Source organism: Pomacea canaliculata, linkage group LG14 (assembly GCF_003073045.1).
Source record: "Pomacea canaliculata isolate SZHN2017 linkage group LG14, ASM307304v1, whole genome shotgun sequence".
Taxonomy (NCBI): domain Eukaryota; kingdom Metazoa; phylum Mollusca; class Gastropoda; order Architaenioglossa; family Ampullariidae; genus Pomacea; species Pomacea canaliculata.
Window position 1 is genome coordinate 16,611,068 of NC_037603.1, and position 18,660 is coordinate 16,629,727.

The 18,660-nt window shown below is 36.4% G+C and overlaps 1 protein-coding gene across 1 annotated transcript; it reads left to right on the forward strand.

Moving 5' to 3' along the window:
- The first annotated feature begins 15 nt into the window (after positions 1-15).
- Positions 16-17,871, forward strand: LOC112554767 (UDP-glucuronic acid decarboxylase 1-like). The gene is made up of 12 exons (XM_025222778.1): positions 16-237; positions 1,282-1,324; positions 4,732-4,803; positions 5,124-5,181; positions 5,588-5,768; positions 6,404-6,508; positions 6,948-7,007; positions 7,170-7,291; positions 7,557-7,676; positions 11,205-11,367; positions 11,578-11,681; positions 13,593-17,871. The coding sequence occupies exons 1-12, from the start codon at positions 156-158 to the stop codon at positions 13,701-13,703; spliced, it is 1,221 nt and encodes a 406-aa protein (XP_025078563.1). The 5' UTR covers positions 16-155; the 3' UTR covers positions 13,704-17,871.
- Positions 17,872-18,660: the final 789 nt, after the last annotated feature.

Genomic DNA, 18,660 nt, shown 5'->3' on the forward strand with positions numbered 1-18,660 from the left:
TCGTGTTCCCTCTAACCTCCCCTTCGCCCCTCAGTCGGAAGTAGTGGGCAATCAGTAAGAAAAGTAGGCAGACGACCAATACCAACGTCAGTAAAGAAGCCAGGTGGACTGTTAGATCCTTGACAGCTGTCAGTATGCTACAAAGATGATATGCTATGTTTCGCGCATTTAACTACATTCCATATCGAAAAATGAGGGTTGTTTTCCTTTTAGTTGGATTTGCCGCAATCGCAGCGGGTGAGTTTGAGCGAGTTCGTTTGTTTGCTAATATTTATTTGCTAACAGTTATGAAAAGTGTGTTGTTACATCAAGTATTGTTGGTCGTAAGAATAAACATATTATCAGATATAAAAAAATAGATTTGATATTTTAGGGAGTTGACATGCTCATTTTCGAGTCAAACGCAAACGCCCTCATGTACCGACGCAGAAACACGTAGTTGTGATACTATTCTAACAGTTCATTTCTTCATAATCAATTGTAATTAAAAGAAATTACATTTGATGATCAGTGGGTTTTTCAAATACTTGAATTTTTTTCATTTTTGCTATACAAACTTTAATTCCTATGTGTCATTTTAGCAGAATAATTTAAAGAGAATGGAAATATAATGGAATAAATGTCATTAGTAATAAGCATAGAGAGATATGGCTGTTTGGCACAGACGCAACCAAAGTTTCAGAGAGAGAGATAGAGGCAAGGAAATGTACTTAATGTCATTAACAGATGACTGAGGACAAAGCAGATGAGAAAGAATCAGGACAGGATTTTGTGCAGAAAATTAACAGGATGGGACAAAGTAGAATCCCCTTACAATGTACGGATGCAAAAAAAAAAACCCAAAACAAACAAACCCTAAAAAAGAAACATTGATGAAAAGAGCAATGTTCATTAACATAACAGAACATGGAGCTATTTTGAGTTGTGCAGGGCAGTTATGGAGAAGACAGTCAAAATCAACATTATTCATAGACAGGCAAAGTTTTCTCCCATAAAGCAGACCAAATAATACTATATAATACCCTTCACCAGCATACTAAAATGAAGGAGACAGGAAACAAAGGTAAAAAAACATCCTGCTTTTTGAGAGGTTGTAGAGCTGTGCTGTAAACACTTAACAGTTTGCTCATCCACATTGTAGTTTACTAGCATGGAGAGTAATAAAAGTTTAGCTGCTTTAAGTGCATGTGTGTGTGTGTGCACTGGGGTGGTGGGAGACATGGTTTTATAAGCTTGTAGACATGAATTGTTGAGTTAATATTTACAATTTTCTCCTTTCAGTGATATATGCCAGTATACCTTCAGCTGTAACATACCAAAAAAGGTAATGCCAAACTTTAAAACCTGTTCAGATTTAATATGCAGGTCACCAAAGAAATTGCGATATGAGTGGTTTTATAAGGTCAAGTGGTTTTTGCTTAATTGTCATAGCTTTTAAACACATACTAAATGTATTTACTAGTTAAATGACATTTCTAAACACTACAATGTTATTGACACACAAAATAACATACATATTTTTCTTTACTGTGCAATGCAAATACTTTAATGAACTTTGAACAAATTGTACCAACTGGAAAAATTTGTGAGGATTAATAAGAAAATTAACTTTTATTTTTATTGTGCTTGTCAAATGTCTATGTTACTAATAATTAATGATGTAGGAAGAACATATTATGTACCCTGTTTATTTTTCTTGATTTAAAGCAAACATATCAGCACTGTTCTGTTAGTCAGGTCTCTTCAGTGCCTCTTGGCAAGGTTTTGCAAGTTTACTATGTCAAAAATCTAAAAGGTAATAATAGGGTTAGATTGCTCACTGCAACAAGAGTCGACAGCAATTTTGGTTTTCCAGAGATAAAGAATCCCTTTTTATAATTTTGTAGTTATATTTACTCCATTTGATCTACACTTTCACAGTGGATGCAAGCTAAGATTACTGTATATTATAAAAGACTTCAGAGTCAAGCACTAATTTGTGTGGCACATGTTAATAATTTGTAATCACTGCCTCTTATGCTATACTGTGTTGAATTTTGAAAAATAAAATTGCTACAGAGATTCCATTGGTGCTGTAGACATTTTTATGCCAGGATGCAACTGTTGATGATCTGTTCAGTCATGTTCTGCCTGCTATGAAGCCAGCCTTTTTTTCTGTTAGTGGTTCTTCTATGCTGGTGACATTTTTGTCAATGCAATTCTGGATTACTTTCAACTTGACTTTGCTTAATTGACTATTTAGCATGGGGTTCTCTGTTTACTGTTTTATTCCTTTGGAAAGAACGACTAGTGTTTGTATTTATTTTTGGGGTCATTCTTTGTGTTCCAAAATTCTTTTTTCACAGAGCATTCAGGGCTTATGTTGCTTCTTCCCCAACTTATTTGAGCAGCTCAGTTGGAACTTTGTCAGCTTTAGGGGCCTTAGTAATGAAGCAAGAGCAAATCGTTTCCCCCAGTATAGAGTCAAGAAATTTTGTTTTCGTAGTCACGATACCTAGACCCCATGGGCATTACATCTTTCTTCACCCAAGGGCATCTTTCCCACCACTTTACAACAATGGCCTTATGGATAAAACATCATCTTCAGGGTTTACACACTTTTTTGTGATTTTTATCTTGGAAAACAAGATGCTTTTTCGTGAGTTCCCCACGTTGCCCTAGGGCAATGACTTGCCATCGCCTCATAACAACGGCCCTTGGTGACTTTAAGCTTTACTGCTTCCTCTTTGTCTTCCAATAGGACTAGTAGGTCTGCAGGGTCATTGGTTCCAGTCTGGTTGTTTTAGAGAATGTTAGTACCTGTTCTTGGCTGGAAGCTGTACAGGTCATTGTAATCATTAGTCCATCATTTTAGTGCTGCAGTGCTTTCCCTGAGAAAGTAGCCTTCACTGTTTTCAAGGGTTTAAAGACCTTCCCATCTGGTTTGAGTTTCTGGTAGCTAGAGCTAATATAAATAGATCCTGTAAATTTCAGAGGCTGTAACATAGCAGTTTATTTATTGCCCTAATTTCAAAGTTAGTGATTTGCACCTATAGATCATTAGTAAGACAGCTGTTTATTTGGGACAAAAATGTTTTTAAAGAAAACCTTGAACTTCTCTGTCTATAAAATGCTATGCTACTTGACAAAGTGACCACTGCACCTACACAGTACTCTTTTTGTATACAAATACTACTTTGCTTTTAATGTCATTCAGTATTAAATAGGCTGAGGAAGCAAGAGGGTTTTGAGGTATCACAAAAGTACTTCTAGGGTCCATGCTTACTATATAGAAATAATTATACTTTTCCTGTAACCTGGACATTTATAGAGCAGATGGAAATTTTACAAAAGTGATAGACATTGACACAAATCCTAGATATATGTTAAAGAACTTGCTTGAGGTCAAAAGCCACAGATGTCATTGATAGCAATGAGTTGAGGTTAATATAGTAGACAAGGCAAGGAGGAGAGATGTCTTTAGTCATCATCCTTTTTTTTTTTTTTTTTTTTTTAATGCCCATTGGTAAGCTCATTCATTCATTTCTTTGACTTAATTCTTGCATTATGTATTATTTATTATTATATAATTTCCTTTTACAAAAGCATAGATGGAGGAGAAAATTTCTTTTTGAATAGGTTTTCTTTTTTTGTTTTTAAACTGGAGGATGAACATATTTTTGCTAGAAAAGTGTATGCATATGTGTGCACAGACATGCATTCAGAAGATGCGTATTTGTATATGTATGTTTGTAAACATGCATGTAAATGAGACTGTTGTTCCTTTGCCTTACTGGCTTGAGGGGGCCAGCTCTGTGTCTTTTCTGTGTGGTGTTGTGATTTACCTGCTGTCTGCATGCTGTGATTCTTTTCATCTTCCTGGGCTGTTTTCTTGCCTGTGCCCTTTGTTTTTCCACTCTCATTAACTTTTTCTCTAAGGTCAAGTTTCATCATTTGTGAAAGTCGCCAATGGGTGGACTTCAAATACACCACCCAAGGGTTTTTGCTTTTGAATGCAGTTTAGTCTTTCTTCTATGCATGGTGTGATAGAACCAACCATCTGATCTACAGTAAAGACTTTCCTGGTATTGAGTAATCTATTATTGTAGATGAAATAATGTGAAAACAGTGACATCTTGATGAGCAACAACAGTTTTTTTCTCCATCAAACAATCTACAGGATTCATGTTTAACATAACAATCATTTAGTGCTGTAATGTATTGCTTCTATTTGATATATCTATGTCTGCATTTGTGCAAGAGAAAGGGATGACTGTGTGTGTAAACAGCACCTAGAATGACGTGCTTTAAATGTCATAATTTATTTTGAATGTTTTGAATCTGTAAATTATTGTGATAGGTCAAGTGCTTTATTAATAATCATCATTATTGTTATTGTATTAAATGTAAATCACTTTGAGCCCATCTTCAGTGATTAGGAAAGGCAATATAATTCAACTGCATTATTATTGTTATGTGTTTGTTGGCATTGATCTCAGCATGTGAGCATGTGAAATATGTCTACATTTATTATTAATGTTTTTTTTCTGCATTGATGATATTTTCTTATCTTCATAACATTTTTTTAGAATTTATAAGCAGTATCTGTGGATTAGCTATATACATTAGGATTAGGTGCAAACTATAATGAGACTTTAAGTTTTTGTTTTGAAATTTTAATTTTTTTGTTCTGAAATGGGATACTTTAATAATTTTGTTTTCTCATTTAATTTTTGGGCTTTTGGTATCTAGAGGACTATCAGGAAACAACCTTCACGATGAACTGGTTTTCTTAGAGATGAAAATTAGAGATCTAGAGCAAGGGTGAGTATTTAAAATTTTTTACCAAAAACACAATTCATATGAGAATTTATTCTAGCTTCTGATTTTGTGTTTTTTCAAACTTGATCCTTAGACAGTTCTGGCTTCAGCTTATACAAACTTTAATCTTTGGCTTAGTACCTATTGCTTCTTTATATGCTATTGTAAATACTTGTGACAGTTTTGCTCAACATGTGTGACTTAGACATTGTAAGTAGTAAGTGCAGGTACTTTTTAACATTTAAAGTTGTGTATGTGTGTAGCCTGTGCATGCACACATGTGCATCCATTTATGTGCATGTGTGTTTTTGTCTATTTCTTAGAAAGAAAAAGTATCCTGATGTGAAATTCTTAACCTACAAAGATCGAAAGAGGATTTTGGTGAGTTCTTCTGTTTATGCATCATTTTCTTTGTAAAAGATTGGCTGTGAGAAATGTTTTGTAAATGAAACAAGGAAGTTTTGAACATTTAACTATGAAATGTAAATATTAATATTGGATTATACTTTCACCAATACACACTAAGATTCTTTTATTTGTGATGTGGTTTTTTTGAAAATGCAGGGATTTATCTGCATGAACATAGTAACATTGCAAGTTTATAATTTTTAACATTTATTTTATTACTTTTCATTCACCTCATAAATATTTGTATTCATTATATTTACAATTCTTGATGGATTTATATTTTAATGTTATTTGTGGGTACATTCATCTCATTTTCAGAACTTTTATAAATATCACAAAATGGCAGAGAATAAGTTTTATTTTTCTTTAACCCAAACAGGTAACAGGTGGAGCAGGCTTTGTTGGGTCTCATCTTGTAGATCGTTTAATGATGGAAGGTCATGAGGTGACAGTAGTTGATAATTTCTTCACTGGCCGTAAGCGGAATGTTGAACACTGGATTGGGCATGAAAATTTTGAGCTTTTACACCATGACATTGTCAACCCATTGTACATTGAAGGTAATCAGGATCTTTAGTCTGTCCTTCTTTTCTTCTGCATGATCCAGCCTAACAAAATAGTAGCTTGGTCAGTTGTTTCTGCAGCAGAGATCTATAGATTGTATACAAGAGGCTGAGAAATAGTTAAGTATCAAATGCTTATAGTAACTTCTAAAATTGAAGTATGTTGATTTTATAAAGTTTGAATCTGGGAATATTTTTTCTTCAAAACTTAATCACAATTTAAAACAATTTTAATTATAAAAATTAATAAAACAAGCTCTGTTTATATAAATGTTAAAAATGCACCGTTTGAAGGGTCACTGTTAAGATGGAAATTTTACTCTCATTTTGATAATGACATACTGAGGTCTGTAAAGGTAAGATCTTGTTTAGACTTAAAAACTGTTTTCCTTCCAAGGCTGTTTTGTGAAGTGAAATGAAAGTGTCTGTTTCGGTTTGTTCTCTCAACCATTATACACCAACTCTTACATAATGAAATAAATTGTACATGGAATGTCTGTTGTCATGAAACTTTGTGCTGTTATGATCACATTAATCTGTGCTGTTTTTTGATTTGAATAAAAACTTTTAAATGAACATTTAGAGTCTAAATGGACTGATGCTTGAGACTGCATCTTACATTTTATTCTCAGTTGACGAAATTTATCATCTGGCCTGTCCAGCGTCTCCTCCGAACTACATGTACAATCCAATCAAGACCATCAAGACTAGCACACTTGGGACCATCAATATGCTTGGTCAGATTAGCAGTATTAATTACATTACAGTGAAACCTTCCTATTTTCTGTGTATTGTTAAGCAGCCATTTTTATTTGGTAATAGTTACCATGTCATTTGATTTATCTTTTGGACCTGGATCAATTTCACTTTCAATGTTGGGACAATGTGGTTGCTACAAAGTTGATTCAACACAGTCAGGTGGTAGCTGTGACTGGAGATATAGGATTTGGGTCAAAATGACTTGTGACCCAATGAAGAAGAAGGTCTCCTAAAGTTTAGTCAGTTTGTATATAATTTATTTTACATGATTTGTTGATGCTGTGGTGTTATTGCTCCATTTAACCCGGTTGGCATTGACTTCAGTGCCATATTCAAATATTCTTTTCTTTGCTTTTTATACTGAAAAATAGAATTCAGAACATTTCCAGATATTTTCTTAAACAATTTTTCTTTCAGGCCTTGCCAAAAGGGTGCGAGCCAGAGTTCTTCTAGCCTCTACATCAGAAGTTTATGGAGGTATGTGACTGTGTCATATTGAAGCCTTGGCAATAAATAATAATGCCATAAGGGAGAGATTTATTTATTGTAGGAAAGTTGTTTATAAGAAATCATCGTGAAGAGTATCTTAACTATTTCTAGCTTCCTTTTCCAATTTTAAAACACAGCTTTTCTTAACAGACCCAGAACAACATCCACAGACAGAAGATTACTGGGGTCACGTCAACCCCATAGGACCAAGAGCCTGTTATGATGAAGGAAAGCGAGTGGCTGAGACTATGTGCTATGCATACAATAAACAGGTTTGAATTCAATATGAAAAGCATAAGCATATGTAGGTTGCAAGATATAGCTAAAACTTGTGTATTGTATATCATTGGAGGGAAAAAGACACTTGAAGATTGTAAGCAAGAGCCAGTTTCTCACGTGCACATTTGACATGTTTTTTTTCAATTAGAAACTTAGGAGACTAAAAGCATGCTCTAAACAGTAGCTGTTATTGTAATATGTCAGAAATTTGATTATAAAATAGATTTTAATGTGTGGAAAGTCACTTTATGTGTGCAGGAAAATGTTGAAGTACGTGTAGCAAGAATATTCAACACATTTGGACCTCGCATGCATATGAATGATGGTCGTGTAGTCAGCAACTTCATCCTTCAAGCTCTTCAGAATGAGTCTATCACTGTAAGTACTCAACTAGAAGAAACTACCTTTTTTTTAACAACTTAAATATATGTAAACAAATAAATTAATTGTATTTTTAGAGTTATTAAAACATAACTGCAGGGTGTTAGCCCAGTTTCTGTTATATTTCTGATACATGATCCCATTGTTGCTAGTCATTGCCCACCACTAGCTTTCATTGTCACTCCTGGCTGGTGTGCAAACACACACACAGCACCTTGCATAGGCACTCACTGCTTTCCAAAACAACCTTCTCTAAGAGTCTTAGGAAGAATGCCTCAAGGGACAATGTGCTCTGGGGTTTGCTACATTGTCTCCCAGGGACTGGAACCCAAAACACTCATGCCACACTATAGCGCTTGAAGGCTTTTCGTGCCAAAACTGTGGACAGGGTTGGAAGGGGGCAATGAACAGTGAACCTCTATTGCTAGATCAATCAGCAAACACAGCACTTAAGCAGACGACACATGACGTAGCATGGGCATGATGTCAAGCATTGCTACAGTCTGATAGTATATTTCTTTTTCGTACTGTACTAGATGATATGACTATGTGGAGATCACCCTCTAGCTACTCAAATCCAGCTGTCCAAATCTGTTCCATTAAAACAACCACAGAACAGTTGGACATGAAATCAGTTCATCCCTCTCCCCTCCTATCCCCACCTGTCATGCTAGTGAGCTCTCAACTCCAGTTTTTCTCCTGGCTTCAAGCTACCTGGATATACCAGTGTGGCCTGTGAAGTATGGCGAAGGCTACATGCTAACATCTTCGCAACACTGACAGTCTTTCATGCCTGCCCTGATCTTTTCCTTGTGAAGATTACCACTCCTAGACCACTGGGAACAAGGTTGCAGGCAATTGTTCAAAGGCAAACTGCGGCGGGGAAAGTATATGCATTGGCATTTCTAATGCTCTTTAGAGCAGTGTAATGTGAGGCTAGGTATCTACTCCTCTCCCTCGGGACACAGAGTGACAATGCGGTTACATGACACTGATACCTTTTCTTTTAGTAAGATAGAAAGGCCAGATGGTAGTAGCCATGCAAGTATGTATGTAACCTGTGCTCTCTCTGTCAGTGTCCTATCAGGCCAAGCGTTGTCTATGCACTTATTTTTTAGTTTCTAAAAGGTTTATGGAAAGGGGTGTGTATTGAAATCAAATCAAATCAAATCAGACTTTATTGTCTGTAGAGGAGACCCAAGACAGAAATTTTTCTTTTGCTCACAAGGGCAGGGTTACATACATACTCATACAGACATCTAACACACACAGTTAGGAGTAAAGATACATTATTGTTTGTTTGAAAGGGAGCGCACATTCAACAAGGTGATGGCTGATAATGGATGCAGCACCCTCTTCTCTTCAGACTGTGTTTGATTCCTTCTGAGTCCTTGTGCCTTTGTTTAGGATGGTGATGGCTGCTGGCACAAAGGACCTCTGGTAGGCAGCTTTCCGTACACGTGGCACTTTATAGCGCCTGCCTGAGGGCAACAGTTGGAAGTTGGGATGGAGAGGGTCACATTATGTTGTTAAAAGAAAGAAAAGATTGCAAGCATGCTGTTTCCTTCTGTGCATGGTATTCTGTTCATGGCCAAGCTGTCAGCGGTCCAGACTTAACACCTCCACCCAGCCCCCACACCATTGTTAGCTGTGGGGCTTCGTGAGCCAAGCAGGCAGCAGAAGTTTGTGGGTTGCTGAATTCATATAAGCTCTGATAACACTTCGGTGTGTTATGCTGTTTGCCTAAACTCAAGCTGTGTATAAAGCCCATTGCTGGGTCCATCTCTGTCTACTCCTGTTAATACTTCTAGTCGATGGATGGATTTTAAGTTTGTGGGTGTTGGCAACTATGTCGCTGCTCTTGCAGGGCTTTTCCTTTCGAACTCTAACATCGACATCTTGGGTTCACTGAGGCTGATTGTTGTACTGTTTTTATTCTGTGATAATTGTTGCCACGCAATATACCCACTAGCATGTTGACTGTATATATATATGTGTGTGTGTGCGTGCTCATATGTGCAGGCATGGGGGCAGTAAGAGGCAGAAGTGAAGATGATCATGATAAAAGGATGAAGTGCTCGGGTCTATGTTTATGGGTGTGGTAGATCTTGAAGTGTCTTGCTGGCAGAGAGATACAAGTCTTCCGTCGATTAGTGAATGATGGCATATGCTTCGGTTAAGCAATAGCGAATAGTTCACTGAGTTATCCATATATTTCCCGCCACCTTGCTGCTGACGAACAGCGGATTTGTCAATATCATGCAGCCTGTCATTGAGAAGCTGGCCTCTTGGCTGTCACATGCTTGAAGACTTTCCCTTGTTCAGCTAAGCATGCTTTTTTTTTTTTTTTTTTTTTTTTCCTTTTTCTGATTTGTGGACCTGTGTTGTGAGTAGTGGTCATGCGCTTTGCAGCAGCAGATCGTTCGCTCACAACTGTGGTCCTTTTTTAGCCGTCTGATTCTAACTTCTCTTTTGGTTTTCTGCAGCTGCTAATGTTTTATTGGTGTACTTTTCTGTATCATTTCGGCGCATTGAGCGTTTCCCTAGGATTCGGATTTTGCGCGTTATAAGTCTCCTTCCTTCCTTCCTTATGTGAACTTGGATCCTGTGTATACTTTAGCACTAAAGTTTAAAATCCCTGTTGTTCTGGCCTTGAACCAGGCTGGTTCATGACACCAACCTTCTTGAGCTTGGAATAATGTGTAACATGGAATAGCTGTTGTTTCATGGTGATAGCCTTCCAGCTAGAGTTCTGAGTTTTCATGCAATCGGTCGGGCCTGGTTCTAGGCAGTCATTAAGGCTGTTTATATAACGCTGTTCACAGCAGCCTCTCTTATGCTGCTAGAGCACATAAAGTAGTGCATGTACCACTCGTTTAACCCGCTAGAAGGGTAGACCTGAAAGTATCATTCATGCAATAGGAAGGCGTGCTATGACGTTCCACAGGTTCTACCTATGGGACCTAGCACCCCTTCTGACACTGGTAGAAGGATTGGCAGTGGCTCGGCAACATAGCATGGGTTATGGTCTATTTGGCTAGCCCGAAGGCAGCTTTCATTAGCACAATTAAGGCAGCTTCACAGCCTACAGTCTGGCTTGATTTGAGGTGTGTTAATTTGTTGTTTTACCTAACGTATCACTAGGTTTGCTGCCAGGGTGGGTTACCACTCCCTCCACCTGTTAGTTTCCACATAGTCATGTCATCTGGTACAGTACAAAGAAGAAATACCATTTTTAGTAGTAAGATTTCTTTGTTCGAGTACTTACCAGATGACATGACAGCTAGCTCCCTCCCGCCTCCCTCAGCCCAGGTGAAAACTGGAGTTGAGTGCTCACTAACATGACAGGTGGAGATAGGAGGGGGTATGAACTGATTTATATCCTACTGTTTTGTGGTCGTTTGGCCGGAACAGGTTTGGACAGCTTGATTTGAGGTAGCTAGAGGGTGATCTCCACATACTCATGTCATCTGGTAAGTACTCGAAGAAAGAAATTTTACCACTAAAAATGGTATTTCTTGCCAGGTGTACGGAGATGGAACACAGACACGCTCATTCCAGTATGTGAGTGACCTTGTGGATGGCCTGATGCGATTGATGGCCTCTAACTATTCCCTTCCTATTAATCTTGGCAATCCAGAGGAGCACACAATTATGGACTTTGCCCAAATTATCAAAAATCTTGTTGGTAAGTAATTGTCTGTTTTGTTTTTTCTTTTGTTTATGAAAGAAATTGTGAAAACTACAGGAAAACAAAACTTAGCAAATGTTTATCATCAAAAATAAAACTATGTTTAGTCTCTAATAAAAATAAAATTAAAAAAATGCATGTTCTTGTGGAAAACACTTTTCTATTCAAATCTTTAACATAGGCATGCCATGTGTCTCTGCGTTACAGGAGGAGAGAGTCGCATTGTCACCAAAAAACCCATGCAGGATGACCCACAGAGACGAAGACCAGATATAACACGAGCTAACAAATATCTCAACTGGGAACCCAAGGTAGCTTTATGATTAAGCTGCATATTGTAATCTTTGTTTTTATTGCTAAGTTTGCCAAATTATGGACATGGCTCCATCAGTGACAGAATGTTGCAGTCTTTTCTTTCCAGTTATTTGGACTTTACCAAGTTAAGTGATGACTGGAAACAAAGTGCAAGCGATCACAAGTGCTATTTTATTGCCCACCTAACGAAGGAAGTTCTGCCCCTTTCACTTTCTATGGATCTGGAATCCTAACACTTATTTTTCCATCAGTTCTTCTTGATGTTAATCTTTCCTTTAAACAGCAGATTTTGAAATCTTCTGTCACACATCAGAGCTCTTTATAAGATTTATTTTTATCATAATATAGCCAATGTATGCTCTACCTCCATAGTGCTACTTTGGCAGGACCATTGTGCCAGTCTCCTTTCCACACATACCTTAAGGTTTCAAAATCTACATACAGCTTGCAAGGTTCTAACTCTTGCAAGGTGGAGTACATCACTTCTTTCCAAAACAGCCACACTGGTTTTCTGTGAGCAAAGTCTTAACTAAGCAGTTGTGCTGGATGGGCAATGTTTTTTTAATGTGTCACATCTGCATTTATGCAGGTAGATTCTCACCGTGTTTTCCCAAGGATGTGTATATGTGGATTACTGTCTGTCTGCTGAGACCAAAGCTTAGCCTCTTGCGAAATTCTCTGCTTTTAGTCTCAGCAAGCCTAAACAATGAATGGGTCTAAACTGAAAGCTTCGTACAAACCTGCCTCGTTTTAGTAGTTAACTGGAAAAAAATTTTCTGCCAGCAGTCCACCAATACAAATTCGTGGTTTTCTTATGGGCCCATGAACAGTCGTCAGCCATCTGTTGCACTTTTACTATTACATGTAATGAACTGCATGAGATCATCAAAAATGGGGGACAGTATCTGTATTGCTGAAGAGTTTCTTGTGTTCCTTATTTTATTATTTACACTTCTTACCCTTTTTGAAGGTATGGTCAACATGTAAAATATTTGTGCTTGTGGCAGAGACTGCAGTAAGGAAACAGATGTGTATGGGTGAGAAGTAAGGTGTTGCTTATATAAAAGCAATAAAAAGATAAAAGGTGATAATACATTAGCCTAGTGGCCTCTTTTTTTTTTCTTATTGCTGCAAGGTGGGCAGAAGGAGTTATCCAGCCATTGCCCTGAAGTAAACAGCCTTTTACTCCGAAGTTGAGCACACTAACAGGAAGCCATCCATGGAAAATAATACGATTTTTGATTTCTCTCTGTCTTATAACCATCTAACTTTTTTATCAAATAATCATAATTATAACAGTAATTATAATAGTTGATTAACATACTGAAGTTTCAAAAATATAACAAAATAACAGCAAAGCGTAAGTGTGAAAATAAATAAACTTGTGAAACAGCTAAAACATGCACGACTGTGATAGAGAGACATCAAATCAAATCAAATCAAACTTTATTGTCTGTCGAGGAAACCCAAGACAGAAATTTTTCTTTTGCTCACAAACACATATAATATGATGGGCAGGCATACATACTCATACATAAATTTAACACACACGCGCACCTACATGTTCTCACACACAAATAGGTAACTTCACAGGATACCATTAGACCTTTGAGTCCTTGTGTCTTTTATTTACGATGGTGAGGGCTGCTGGCATGAAGGACCTTTGGTAGGCAGTTTTTCGTACACGTGGCACTTTATAGTGCCTGCCTGAGGGCAACATCTGGAAGTTGGGATGGAGAGGGTGCGTTAGGTCGGAAGTGATGTTATATGCCATCTTTCTGACTGCATGAAGGTACAAGTCAGAAAGTGGCAGCTGTGATATACTGTGATAGACATAGTGGGGAAAGGAAGTTTAAAGTTTCTGCCTGCCACAAAAGGTGTTAGATCTTTTTATATGCATTTTTCAGGTACCAATGATGGTGGGTATCAATAAAACGATTGAATACTTCCGCAATGAGTTACGAAGATCGCGACACAGTGAGCGGAATTTCCATGCACCAGACTACTTTCAGGTTTGAGCTATATACCATGGTATATTTTCAGAGGAAAACAGAGTTTTTGTTGGATTTTCCATTCTCTTATATACTTTTTTAAAATAATTGTTTGAACAATTATCTCATGAGGTCAGGGAAAGGAACTAACATAGGGATATTGAAATTTTTTGTGCAGTGTCAATGTATTAAATCAGAAAAATCTAATGTTGCTGGAGTTTATGTAACATGAGTTTCTTTTATTTCTGAAAGTTTGAAAGTACCTGAAATAAATTAGAAAGATTTGAAAAAGTGCTGATGAGATTGTGATGGGACAACATTTTAGCCATGACAGATCTTGTTTCCTTGAGAATTACAAGGGTTATCAAGGACCTAAGAATTATACTATCAGCCTAATCTTTTATTTGTTTACAAACCGGTTTGTTTTGTAACAACTGTGTGTGTGTGTGCCATTTTTTTCTGATGCAACTTCACACATTCCACTTCACAAGATTGTATGTCTGGATATATGACTTATGCTGTTACCATGGCAGTTGTGATAAATATTTGCCATGCATCATTGTGGACTGTGTGAACTTGTTTGTGTGGATTCTAAATGTATCAGAGTGAAAAATAACTAATTTCATTATCATCCTAAATTGTAATTTTGTGTGTGTGTGAGAGAGATGAAGAGCTCTGTGCTGACTGGTTGATGCGGAATTAAACAGACAAGGAAGATGTTTTAGGGTTTTTTTTCTCTTGTGCATTTTAATTTCATGGTGGTGTGTCATGGGTGGAATCCATGTACAACAAATTCTGTGGGACACATTCACTATAATGATGAGAAATTTAGTGACTTCTATGTGTAAAAGAAGGCCTCAGTCAGTTGGGAAAACAATTCTTAATTGAGATTCACTTTTAACAGGTTTATATAGAAAGGCTCAGCCATTATTAGTCATAAGCAGCTTTAAGTGACTGACAGTGAGGGGTGGCTGTTGACTATACAGAATTAGTTAAGGATGTGTAAATGCAGTGGTAACAATGAAATTTTTTTTCCCAAGTAAAGATCATTATCTATACATTCAACTTAGGACTATATCACTAGAGAAAAGATATCACTTTTCCTCTTATGTGTATTTTACAGTCCCTAAAGGTCCGCTGCATTGTTGGCCATCTTTGTAAGTGTTCATGAAATTTCTTTAAAGAGCAATTCACCAAAATCACCTGAAAATATATATGATACGTAAACAAACTTAAACATGCTAAAAGCGCTAGTTTAGGAGCTAATACAACACTTCTGCTTTTTTATTTTACCTGAAATCTGCATCTACAAAGTGACTTAGTAAGTGTTGTGAGCATATGAGTCACATTCTTTAGGTTTATGACACCTTCTGACTATATATATGGTGTATTATAGATAGGGTTCAGTTGGATACTTTCAACATCTGTTTGTTTTTTTAAAACAACCTCCTAATCTATACATTTTTTTGGATATTCTAAAGTAAGGTGCAATGATAACCATTTAGCTTGTGAGCCTGGAGCCATGTCTGGGTAAGTGCAGGGTTCATCACAATTAGCGGGCATGCTTCCAGAAAACATCATTCTATCTTCTTGGCATGATCCTTTCCTTGCATTTGGTAAATTAAAAGGTTCATGCCCCACAGTACAGTTTTATGAGATATCCAACAACTTTTTATTGACCATCCAAGATTATTGTTAGTACAAACACAATTTGTTATGGAGATTTTCCGCAGAGATTTTAATTTATTTAATATATTTTCCTTACTTTATTGTGTTCTGTAAGATTTACTTATTCTAAAAGGCTAACACATCAAATGCCTTGGAGCCAAAGTAAGGGTGCTATAAATTAAACAATATTTCTGTGAGTGTTATAAAATTGGTAGTTATTTTTTATGCTTGCCTTGCAGCAACCTAATTTCTTAAAAAGTAACTGGTTAACATGACTTCCAAGTGACATGAACAGTTGACAAAGTGTATAGATTTATGATGCATCCGAAGGCTTTGTGAAATGTTACAGTGAGATCTCATGTCATGTTACTGCCAGAATTTTTTGTGAAATGTTGCTGTAGTAACTTTCAGAAAGCTCACATTTCTTGTTTATTTCAAACACAGACTTGGAATGTGATTTCAAGGAAGACAGTGCCTTTGGTTGTTAGTCTTTTAAAATCCATTCTTGGCAATTCCATTTATTGCATGAAAGAAGACCAGAATTGGTGTCTTTAAATAAATCACTGTCTTACAATCAGCAAAACTTTGCACATCACTACATGTTCTGACATTTTCAACCCAATAAATGTTATTTTTGTCCAGTTTTTTGGGCATTGATGAAGGTTCTTTGTATAATTTCTATTTATAATGTAAATATCTGCTTATTTGCCCCAGATATAATGTGTAGGAATCCTGCCCTATGATATGTGCCCCCAGAAGTAGTTGTAGCAGAAGGGGGAAGTCTAATTTTGGATGCTCAGTTAAGTTGACATTGTGCCAGAGGTTGACTCCTCTGATATATATATATAGTAAGGATTTAATCTGTCAGCTAGGCATAGCTTCTTGTTTGACAGAATATTGTAAGTGACTGGCCATCTCTGTTACAGCAAGAAGGAATGTTGACTCTCTCCAGATGTAGAGCATCTTTATTTTTGTTTTGACATCTTCTGTAAGATGTTACTCCAGAATGTGCCTTTTTTTTTTAAATGTTCTACCAGTTTCTTTTGACATGTTTGTTTTGATTTTTTGACATTGCCTAGTTTGTGAAAACCCATCTTCAAAATTGTTTTTAGCTATTAAGCAATCATGTCTACAATGCTGTGTGGATCTAACAGCATGTTCAATGTCATCTCAGGGTTTATTCCAATTTAAGCTATCTACAGTAAAGACAGAAGTAAGGATTGCTTTACCTACTTTCTACGACACAAATAAATAGCTTCTTCATCTTTAAAATGATTGAGAACTATAAATGTTCATACTGTGCGTGAAGGAAAACTATTCAGTGAGAAACAGTCCGTACATATTTTGAGTCTTAAAACTTAATTGTGTTATTCCTGTTCTCCAAGGATTTCAAGACTTTGGATGTAGTGAAATTATCCAAATGATGACCTTGCTCAAACAGGACAGATTATAAAACCGTTTTATCTTTATAACTTTTTTATATTTAAGTCTGGTCTTTACCAGGCATTGTTTCTTGACTTCCCACAAATGTTGGGTTGGGTGCCTTTTCAGCACAGGTAGTTTCATTATCAGGCTGGATGTGGAAGAAAGCACCAGTATTTCTAATATGAGCTGTTGACACTGACCTACCTTCCAAATGGTTAAGTGCTATTATTTTGAAATGTAGAGAAAATGCTTTTTGTGCTAAATGTTGGATAATACTGGCAAGCCTTCTTAGCTGTTTAGCTTTTTGGGAGCATATGCAATATGCTTAAAACATGTTTATTATGCATACATTATGTTGGACACATCATATCACAGTGAAGAAGTTTGGCTTTAATCTTTTATACATTCATATTCACATAGAATTCTGCATTACAAAAGCCTGAGGTTAAGGGTGAATCTTTAATGAAGTTAATTATTTATGTGATAACAAGTAGTAGTATTTTTAAGTGGAAGTTGAATTTCCAGACATACAATGTCTGCCATATTTTTTTTCTGTAACATGCTGAGTGATAATCATGGCCTTCAGTTTTGATAAAAGAATGATCTATTTTGTTTAAGAGATATATAATTTTGAAAGAAAGTGTTGTTTCCAAAAGCCATCTTGTTCTGAGGAATATTGTTTGAAAAGATTTTCAAATATTTATGTTTGTATTTTACTGAGCTGTTTGTGGTATTTTGATGCTTCTTCGGCATTATTGACAAATTTTCATGTCTTTGAAAACACATTTTCCTCCCAGAAAATAATCTTTAGCTTGGAGCATTTGACCTTTGTCAGTTTCAGTTTACTGATCAGAATGTTTCATTTTCATTTCAGTTTTGAATGATAACTCATTTATTTGAAAAAAGGCAATAGCGTATCACTGGTGGTGTTTCTTTGTGAGAATTGTTGTGTTGCTTTAATATTATCGGGATTTTAGTTGGTGTGGGCTAATTTGAGGCTGTTTCTAGTTTTAAATCTGGGTTATATGAATGCGTAAATGAGTGGGTTTTTTTTCAACCTGAACTTGACCTAAAATAAAGACAGTTACTGATTATCAAATGACAAATTTGTCCTATTTTTTACATACCTGCATATTGTGGTACTAGTCAGTTCCTATAAGAGTGATTTTTACTCTTTTAAAGCATCTAATGGCCTTGTTGCATCAAGATTTTAGAAAAACATTATTAATTTTTTAAATGCTCATGAAATAAATAATCCAGCAATGTACTTTTTTCTCCGGACAATATGATGTAGTCTTTGCATAGTAGTATATCAACTAAAACACTGCCTCCATCAATGTGCCTCATGATGCACATACCCAACCTCTAGTGATTTTGTAGTCTTGTGCCATTACACAGCATGACTTGTCAGGAAGACCATAACATAAAAGGTACGCAGAACTTATCAAGTTATGGGAGGAGCATTTATGTTCCTTGTGTAAGAAGTTCTTTAACATAATGTCTATAACATAAGTAGTCTTTGAACTGTGTGCTTTCTGTACATGTTGTTATTAGTTTTCATTATTGTTTGCTAAGAAATTTGTTAGTTCTGGCCATGTATATAAAAGAAAAGTCTCCAATATCAAGTATCTCCAATTCTGCAAGTTGTCTGGTACTTGCATACAAACCCCGCAAAGCTGGTTCAGTTAGAAAAATTAGCATGCAGCAAGAGTAGAAAAGCAAATAGTTGCATGTGAGGCCAGAGACATGCATGCAAGCTCCATGTTAAAATGGTGCTGCATACTTTCCGTATTGGACCCAGCTGTTGAATAGGGAACAAAAGGAACTCCCTCAATAACCAAAAATGTTCTCTGTAACACTTCCCAATAATTAAAAGGCTACAAGACTTCCT

What these genes read in the sequence shown, in the direction of transcription:
- LOC112554767 (XM_025222778.1), top strand. Translation starts at nt 156, where the DNA reads ATGTTTCGCGCATTTAACTACATTCCATATCGAAAAATGAGGGTTGTT. An exon ending in ATTTGCCGCAATCGCAGCGG is followed by an intron (nt 238 to 1,281) that starts GTGAGTTTGAGC and finishes TTCTCCTTTCAG; the next exon opens with TGATATATGCCAGTATACCT. An exon ending in AAGATCGAAAGAGGATTTTG is followed by an intron (nt 5,182 to 5,587) that starts GTGAGTTCTTCT and finishes TAACCCAAACAG; the next exon opens with GTAACAGGTGGAGCAGGCTT.